This window comes from Sturnira hondurensis, unplaced genomic scaffold (assembly GCF_014824575.4).
Source record: "Sturnira hondurensis isolate 20B ecotype Veracruz unplaced genomic scaffold, ASM1482457v3 Scaffold0001932, whole genome shotgun sequence".
Classification (NCBI taxonomy): domain Eukaryota; kingdom Metazoa; phylum Chordata; class Mammalia; order Chiroptera; family Phyllostomidae; genus Sturnira; species Sturnira hondurensis.
In genome coordinates, this window is record NW_028074563.1 from 51,053 (window position 1) to 60,587 (window position 9,535).

General features: G+C 48.3%; 1 protein-coding gene across 1 annotated transcript; it reads right to left on the reverse strand.

Moving 5' to 3' along the window:
• Positions 1-4,767: 4,767 nt before the first annotated feature.
• PRAME (PRAME nuclear receptor transcriptional regulator) lies at positions 4,768-9,196 on the reverse strand. Its single transcript, XM_037038091.1, has 4 exons — positions 9,164-9,196; positions 7,380-7,699; positions 6,370-6,975; positions 4,768-5,344 (listed from the first exon to the last, which is right to left on the reverse strand). Exons 1-4 carry the CDS (start codon positions 9,194-9,196, stop codon positions 4,768-4,770), a joined length of 1,536 nt encoding a protein of 511 aa, XP_036893986.1.
• Positions 9,197-9,535: the final 339 nt, after the last annotated feature.

Consider the following 9,535-nt stretch of genomic DNA (forward strand, 5'->3'; position numbering starts at 1 on the left):
GCAGACTGAAGCTACAAAGAAATTGGAACATACTTTATGATGTGGCCTAGGGAGGTACACCTTTTTCAGGAGGGCGCTGATCAAGCCAGCCTTTGTCCCTTCCTCCAATTCCAAGGCCATCAAGGCTCTCCCATTGTTCTCACAAACATGTTTCTCTTCCCTTCATCCTGGGAAAGTTTTATCACGAGAGATTTGAGACTTTGTAATCAGAGAGTGGCAGTGCCTTTGGCTTCCTGCTGCCTCTGCTCTCAGCTTTGATTATCACTGGAGTCAGAACTCACGTAAGGATGATTTTCCAATGTAAATGCCAGGGGAGAGAAGAGAGGAACTAAAATACAAGGGAACAAGACACACTGAAAAAAATCCCATAACTGCCTTGGCTGGTGTGGCTCAGTGGATTGAGCACTGACCTGTGAACTGAAAGGTCACTGGTTTGTGCAAGAGGCAACTAATCGATATTTCTCTTGCACATCAATGTTTCTTTCCCTGTCTCTCTCCCTTTCTCTCTCTCTAAAAATAAATAAATAAACCCTGGCTGGTGTGGTTCAGTGGAATAAGTGCCAGCCTGCAAACCAAAAGGTCTCCAGTTCCATTTCCAGTCAGGGCACATGCCTAGGTTGTGGGCCAGGTCCCCAGTTGGGGGCGTGCAAGAACCAACTGATCAATGTTTCTCTAGCACATTATTGTTTCTCTCTCTCCCTTCCCCCCTCTCTTAAAATAAATATAACCTTTAAAAATAAATGAACAAAATCATTTTAAAAAATCCAATAATTTATATCATTGACTTTGCAAAGCAGGAAGATGTTCATTTCCAGGACAGTCCTAGATGACAAATTATGGTGGCTGCTCATGTTAGCCCAGCTCCGTCAGATGCAAAAAAGGCTCTCACTCAGTGAGCAACAAAGTTTGATAGGCAATAGCAGTGCTATGTCAGTCAGACTTGGTCTGTCCTGATGCATTTTGGTCCTTTATGAGATTTCATCGAAGCCTTTCTCTGTCCCTCAACTAAAACCCTGAAGGAACTGAGCTAGCAAAAAGAAGCCAAGTATGGATCTTCACACAGGACTAAAATGAGGAGTACACAGATCTATCTTGTCACAGGAAGATATATGGAATAGTCTGTGGGCTAAAAGAAAGCTATGTAGCTGCTCAGGGCCACGAGTGTGAGGAGCATGCTGAAGTCTGACAGACACCGATCTAAGCGTTTCATGTAGTTATTGGGGGAAAACGAGTTCTTGCAGTGTCCAGAGGAAAAGAATTTTCTGAGACTCACATGGGGTAATGAGGCTCTGTGGTAGACTTTATGGATGATATAAAATTAAGGGGGTTCCCTGCCTGGCTTCCCAGTGCCCCATCTCCATCTGTCTTACCATGGAAAAAGTCCAATCTTGTCTTCAGTAAGGCCAACACAAAAGCCAGTGGCCAGAGTTTCTGCTCCATATTAAAGTGCAGTCCAATCCAGCATCCGGCTAGATTAGCGTGTGTTTCCAGCTTCAGTCCACTGTTGTGCTGTGGTATTCAGGCTTCCTCCTGAAGCCTGTGTGTGGAATCCCCATGGCTGCTAAGGCCACATGGCTGCTAAGGCCACATGGCTGCTAAGGCCACATGGCTAAGGAGAGAGGATGTGTGAGTGCACCGTGCAAGTGCAGGTCACCTGGGTAAGAGAGAGAGCGAAGTTAGTTCTTCTGGAGCCCACATCATCTGCTACAGACCCCCGGAGCTGCTAGAGCCACATGGTCACATGCTCCTGGGTGAGAGAGAATAAGGGGAGTGGGGGGAGAGAGAGGGAGAGTATGTGTGTCTTTGTTTCCTGGAATTATATTAGCTTGGGTTTAGAATGGACCAGGTGCCTTTTCAAAAGAACCAACTTCCCAGGCTTTTATAGGCTTTGGATGGGTCCACACCCCCTAGTTAGATTGACAGGTCTCTATGGTCCAGCAACTCCTCCTCTCCACAATGAACGTGTGCCTCTAGCAATGACTGCAGAATCTAGTTGTGTAGCCCTATTATTATTATTATTATTATTACTTATTAATAGTAGTAATAGTAACCTGGGTTCCTAATACTGATCCAGATTTTGGGTCCGTCCAGTCATCAGTTCTGGCTGGCATCAGAAAATAGTTCAGATTTCCCCCAAATTCATTCTCCTAAAACCATTAGACTTTTTCTTTGTGCCTTGACCTCAGGCATCCTTTCAGTCTTGGTTATGCCTCTGGATGACGCCCTGAGCATGTTGCATTCAATTGCGTTCTGGCTGTTTTTCATTCAGGTTCTTCCCTTTGACAGGCATCTCCCCCAGCTGCTCTAAATTCACCCTGCCTGCTTGCTGGGTAGATCACTGGACTCCAGGGTAAATTGTTAATAGTAAGCAACCTACTGTGTGTGCCATACTCTCCTGGCTTGCTTTCTAATGAGGCCCCCACACACAGGGCCTTCATCCTCATGACCCCAGTGCACCAGCAGTTACCACGTCCCCAGGTGCCTTGCATGGCCATCCTCATGGACAGCATCTCTGTCTAAACACAAGTTTTCAAAGGTCCATTGCCTGACACTATGCCTCTTCGAGTATTTCGATGGAAAAGTCTAAATTCTAGTAAAGAATTTTGCCCCATTTCTCAAATGAGGTCTCCAGACCAAATAAGCCTCAACTGCAGATCACGGTTTTATTTTTCTTTTTAAAGATTTTACTTATTTCCACAGAAGAAGAGAGAGAGGGAGAGAAACATTAGTGTGTGGTTGCCTCTCGCATACTCCCCACTGGGCTTCCACCTGCAACCCCGGCATGAAGCAAGATGCAATATTGGCCTTTGTTTTTCTTTCTACTTGCATCTGGTGGCTAACAATCACTACTAATGCTAATAATGATGTGCCATCCTGAAACAGGGCACGCTGACAGGTGCTTTCCATAAATTAACTCCATAGGTGAATCTCACCACAATGTAATGAGGTATTAGCTCCATTTTGTGACTGAGGAACCGTTGCTGACATTATGTGGTATTTTGCCTATGTCCTTCCTCCCCAAGAATCTGCCTGTTTTGTATACTTTTTTCCCTTAAATTCCAGAGTTGCTGATTCCCATTCTGGGAACTATTGCTTGTAACTTGGGTCTAAGATGGGGATGTTGAGACACAGTGCATGTTGGGAAAAAGAATACATCTTTTTCCGATCTCCTTTTTTTCAGGCTCACCATTGGTTATAGAGATTTCTGCATTTTCTATTTTCTGAGAAATGGCAAGTGGGCCAACAGGTTGGCAGACCCATTTCTGGTTCTTTCTCATGGGGTGTAGGGTAGGGGACTGGAAGGTAGAAGAGGGTAACAACTATGGGAAGAGGCTGGACAAGGGCCAGTTGCTATACGTATAAAGACGGGACGCGGCTGAAACAAGAGGCAGAGACAGCAGTACACACGCGAGGCTGGCACTTATTGAGGCCGTTAAAGGAGAGAAAGCAGGACTGCCTCGCTCATCCTCAGGGAAGCATGCAAATGGAGCCTGCCCTGGGCCTGGACACCTGGCCCTCTCCCCAGCTGCTTTTCTGAGAGGCCACTTGGTGAGGGAGCCGAGACTGCCTAGGGCCAGCATATAGTGGCAGGGGGGCGTGGAGCTTCTTCCTTGCTGGGCAGCTGACTGCCCCCTGACCATGGGATCCAACCACACAGTATGGCATCTCCTTTTCATCCACCTGTTGTCCCTCGGGGTGGCCCCTCCACGCCAACTCCCAAGTCTGGCATTTGCCTATGTCCACTTAAGTGCCCTCTGGGACCTGGCATGGGGTTGTTCACTCTTGGGGCCCAAAATTCAGGGACTCTCACTGGCAGAGTTCGCTCACCACCTCACTAGGGAGGCAGGAAGATCACCTGGGGTCATTCTCACACTGTTCCAATCTAGCCTCCACACAATGTGTATTTAACATTGGACATGCATACTAAGCAATGTTAGATGCTTATATAATCTTAGGGTTTTGCTGAAAGAACATAGATGTTTTTGTTGGCCCCAAGTAGTTGAATTCAAGGGGCTGGACCCAGTGTTATGACAGGGGCGGATTGGGGATGGTGAGGCTTTGGCTCAGTGGCAGGGTAGACATCCCCTGGGGGCACAGGGAAGCCTTGTCCTGGAGCAGCCAAAGGCCAGGGGTGCAGGCTCTGGCTGTCAATGGAGAGGAGTGTTCAATCCAGGACCTGGGCGAATTAGCAGTGAGGACCCTTGAGAATTTTTACTTCAGTGGAGCTCACTATAGGCCACTTGGTATGTTCCAGGCCCTGTAGATGCAACTTGAATGCACTGACTGGCTGAACTCAGAGATAAGTGAGGGGGGAACAGATGTACCAGAAAGAACCAAACAGGAAATGCTAAATGGTGACATGAGCTCCTGGGAGCCAACCTTGCCCAACCTAGACCATCATCACGGATGCTCATGCCTCATTTGATTGGTAACTGAAGATTCCTAAGGTTTAAACTGGAAAATCGGGATAACAAGTCATAGAGAAAAGCAGATAGTTAACACTGAGATTCTTTATTTCTTTACAACCATTCAAGCAACAGTAACTCCCACATCTGCCTCCCAAGCCCGAAGCCCCCTCTAAATATTCAGATTCCTATTTCTAACTCTATAGAACACACCCTGCCCAAAACCATAAACTCCCCACATCAACATTTCCCCGGCTAAACTGAGTAGCCGTCTCACACTGTGGCTACTGTGCTCCCTTAAGATGCACTTATGCTTGGGCCTCAGTCCCAAATGCCCAGAATAAAGCCTATGTCCAGCCAGCTAGACAGACATGTAACAGGGACACAGAATGGGGTTTGGGTCATAGAAGGTTCTATCACCACAGTGAGGACAGGGACTAGCACTGAACCAGACCATGTCGGGGCGCCCTAACTCCTGCAGCAACTGCCTCAGTGTGGTGTGCACCTGGGCAAGCCTGCCCAGGTGGAGGGTGCCGGTGAGCTCCTCATAACTTTCTATGGGGGCAGCATACAGCACGTGGTTCAGCTTGCTCAGCCCGACGGTGTGGCGCAGCAGCTCCTCCAGGACACTCATAGAGATGGGGTTTTCACAGAAGCTGAAGGTCATGAGCTCAGAGCAGAGGCTCAGAGCAGGCAAAATGTCAGTGATCTCAGGGTCCATGATCCCACACTCATCCAAGTCCAGGTCCTGGAGGGTGGCAGAGGCTCTCTCTATCAGCAGCTGGAGGGGCCCAGAACTCATACTGGTCAGGTTGAGCCCACTGAAACTCAGGCCTTTCAGACGACTGACGTTCAGGGTCTGGCACAGATGTGCGAAGTCATTTTCTGAGAGCGAACAGTTAGTGATGGACAAGGCCTCCAAGGGGGTCTGCAGGCACCTGGGGAGAGACAGAGCAGTTAGTTCTGGGGGGTGGAGCTGGTGGACAGAGAGAGGTGGAGATGACCCAAGCCTTAAAAGCAAAGAAGCCCATTTCACCAAACCCCGAAATTTTCCAGGCGAGTCAACCCCCAATATGCCGCATGGTGAAAAGAAGCATTCAAGCAGTTCAAAGTAGAGTGGAGTCCTTTTGCCATCACTTATTTGCTGTGTGACTGAATCAAGTTAATGAAACTTCACACATCGTTTTGCTCTATGTCAAGTAGAGCATATAACGCCAACCCCTCCTGAACACACAGGTATAGTGAGCATGAATGGGGTAAAAAGATGGGCGGTGTCCAAAACAGAGCCTGACCCAATGTCTCAGGCAGGAGCGAACTGGTAAGTTTTAGTATTGGGAGACATAATCCAAGATGCATTCAACTTGAGCTTCCTTCCAGCCACAGCCTGGACCCATGACCCTTACCTCTGAGGCTGATGGGGTTACTGGCAGATGTGCAGAAAGGGTTAATCTGGGCAGGGTGCTGCCAACCTGCAGGGACTAATTTATGTCACTGTACCATCCACAAACCATCTATCCCTTTTTGCAATTCCTTACTCCAGAATCCAGAACTTCCCACTGTACTCCCTTAGCTGGAACCTAAAACAACCCTTGGCAGGCAATTCAAGGCTGGATCAAAGTGAGAAGTTCCTACTGACAATTGCTAAGTATGGAGCTTAACATCTGAAACCTCACCTCTATGGGCCTTCCCTTCCACTGCCATCCTCACTCAGTTCTTTTCATTTAGCCATTACTTTCTAAGAGGGGAGAATTCCCACAGCTACCCTCACCTGGCCTGATGAGGCCCCCATTACAGAGACTCCTAGCAAGGACAACCTGCAAGGGAATGGAGCGGTGAACAAGACGCTGACTGTGTGGACCATCTAGTGACTCAGGCACTCTGGCATGCTGACGGCAGGCACGCAGGAGAGACCATTATCGTTGACCAAAAGGAAATGGGATTGGTCTGACCTGCCATCTCTCACCTGAGCACCTGGTGCAGGCGGCCTTCCAGGAAGGAGAGAGCATCTAAACAGAGCTCCCGGAGGTGGTGCAGGCTGAGGAACTGAGACGTGAGCTGGCGAACACACTGCTGCTCCTGCGCCGGGGTGGTGTGAGAAGACATAAGAATGTGGGAGAGAAGGAACCGGCGCAGATTGCCCATCTGGCTCAGTTGAGGAACGAACTTCTTCAGGGTGGATGGCTTCCAGGTACAATTTACTTCCAAATCCTGGACAGAGTCGAGCTGCACCATCTTGAGAATATTAATGTTTTGCATCGACACTGCAAAAATCTTCAGCTTCTTACAGCAAAGGTGCAGCAAACCTCTCCCCTGACTGACTTTCTTAATCAGGTAGCTGAGGGACTCATCAGGGGCACCTTCCTTGAGACTAAGGTCTATGAACACCTCCACAGGGGCCAAGGGTGATTTGGACCCCACCCTTGAACTCTTCACTTTATGCTTCTTCCCCACAGGCTGGGTGGCCTCGGTCTCCATCAGTGAGCATGCAGCAGCTCTGGTTCCAGACCACACGGTCCAGAACTCCTGATGAGCATCCTTCTGTAAATTCAGCACCTGCAGCTTCCATCTCCTGTGCAGAAAACAGGAGACAAACAGAGATACAATAATATAACAGGGAATAAGACCAGGACCACGAATCGAGGAACCTGGGCATGTGGACCAGATACCCGACTGCATTTTTACTCCATACCTGAGAGATCAGCTGCTCCTCACACTACTGAGATCCTTCCTATTCCCCATTTCTGGTACCCTTAGGTGCACATGTTCCTTTGGTCACCTCTGCATCTTAGTCATCTCTGTATGTCCAGAAGCCTTTTTCCAGAATAACCCCAGCAATGGTTCCCAGGCCTCCCTGAACATTCTCACTGATGTCGTCCGAGGCTTCTGGCTCCACCTTTGGCACTGCACTCTCCCTGATGCCTGCTCTATTGGCACAGATCCCCAGGGCCCTACTGGGCTATGAATCCCCCTCACCTGGGGCGAACCTCCTGGGCAAGCAGGGCATCGAGTCCATCAAGCACAGCCTGGAAGGTCTCTTGCTGAGGCTGCTGATCCTTCATCAGAGCCCCCAGGGGGAGACAGGGGAAGGGCCAAGACTGCACCATCATCTTCAAGATCTTATCGTGCTTCCCAGTGAAGGCTGCCATGAACAGAGGTGGGAAGATCTCTGCAGGCAGCATCTCCACAGCACTCATGGCCAAGGCCTCGTCCCTCAGCAGACTCTGACACGCCAGTTCCAGGAGTCTGCGTGGAGTCGGGAGGCTCATCCTGATGAACCTGCTCTGAAACAGATCCTGGGGAGACACCCGGGGAGCAAGGCTGAGCATGAGAAACCCTACTCCCCTCCACCTTCGGAGGAACCAGCTGAGGGCCAAAGGCACTGCTCCATCAATCATCACAGGGTCCTCCACTTACCAAGATTCCATATTCTGCTTGGGGGGCCAAAAAGCCACAGCTCTGCCTTTGCCAGATGCAAGCATCTCACCAGGCACCAAGGAGGAGCAAGATGACCAGCAGGCCCCTCCCACACCTACCCACGGGCTGCATTTAATTCTACCGCACAGTGAGTACTGAGAAGCCCAAGAGCTGGTATCACCCTTTGGGGCATGGGAGTTTCTGATTGTCACGCAGAAACTGACAACTGTAATAAGGAGCAGCACGGGGTCCGGCACAGCCTCTTTCTAGGCTCCAACAAATCATTCAGATGGGAAAGATGCAGGAACACCCACACGATGGGTACCATAATGCCACTTAAAACGTTTTAAATGAGAAACTGTAAAAGCAGTATAATAGTACTACATAGCATGTGAAAGCTGGAGAGGAGAAAAATATACATTAATTCTGACACAGACATTGCATTGTGTTTCTTCTGTGAATGTCAGAATCACCACCTTGTTCAGGGGAATCAAGTGCTCACCTGCAGAACAAAGCCCCCACTTCAAAAGAACTATGGAACCTTTTCTAAGTTCTTAGGCTTTTTGTTACTGTTTTTATTTTAACTAGCTAATAGAATTACAAAACCATAAATGATATGAACTATTAACGATTGCTTACAAACTAAATAGTTTAAATATCATCAAAATTTCCAATGAATGGATATATATATTTTTTAAATCTGCTTGGTTAAGAAATACAGGTATCACCCCCTCCCCACCACTTCCCAAAACTTCGTGTCAGATCCCTTTGCTTTTATGAAAGACATACCCTAGTACCTGTTTGCCCTAACCAAAAGAAACCCGAAGAGGATTTTGCCAGTTCAGCTTACAAAAGGTTTCATAGGAATGTTCTACTTTCAGATAGCAGAGGAAACCTGCATTGTAAACATCTGTAAAATGGCATACACCACAACGAGAAGTCACATGTTTGGGATTAAGGCAAAACTGGCTTGTGAGGCAGAAGCCAAGCCCGCTCCTTTGTAAGGACAAAAAGGATAATTCTCTCTGTGATCTTGGCCTGCAGGCCCTTGGAGACCACTTGACACTCACGAGAGAGGTATGCTGCAGAGAGCCCTCTGCTCAGCCCTCAGCAGCGACTGGAGAGGGTTAGCCTCTGGTCCCTGCTCTGGCTCCTCAGAAGCAACTGCAATCCTTTCTGGCCACATCTTCCTTTTGAGGTCCTCACTGAAATTTCAACTTCTAACTGAAAGCAAAGCCTTATTACTGGATCTCTACCCATTTAACTCTGCTTGGGTTTTTCACTCTTTACATGACTGACTGAATTGTATGTCCATTTGTGAAAGAAAAGGAAATTCAACCAACCTGTAAGTAGACTCGGGAGCGTCTGGGCCACATGACGATTCCCAAATGTTCGAGTGAAGACGCTTTAGGCGAACTGTGGTATCATCCCAAAAGAAAAAACAAAATTCTTGAATATCAAATAATCACTTACACTTTGCTACCTAGAAAATTGCAAAGCGTGCACCCACTCCAAAAGGAATACAGGCACAACAGAGAAACAGGTGGCTGTCCAGATTTCGAGGGTCAAGGCTTCCCTGAAGGAGGTCAGGCCAAATTCCAACTAGGAGTTGGCCAGGAGGAGGGGCTGCAAGTTTGTAACGTGACAAGGGAATCCCCCAAGAGAAGGTAAAATATGTTTTGCTTGGGGAATTCAAAGGCTTTGATGTGGATGAA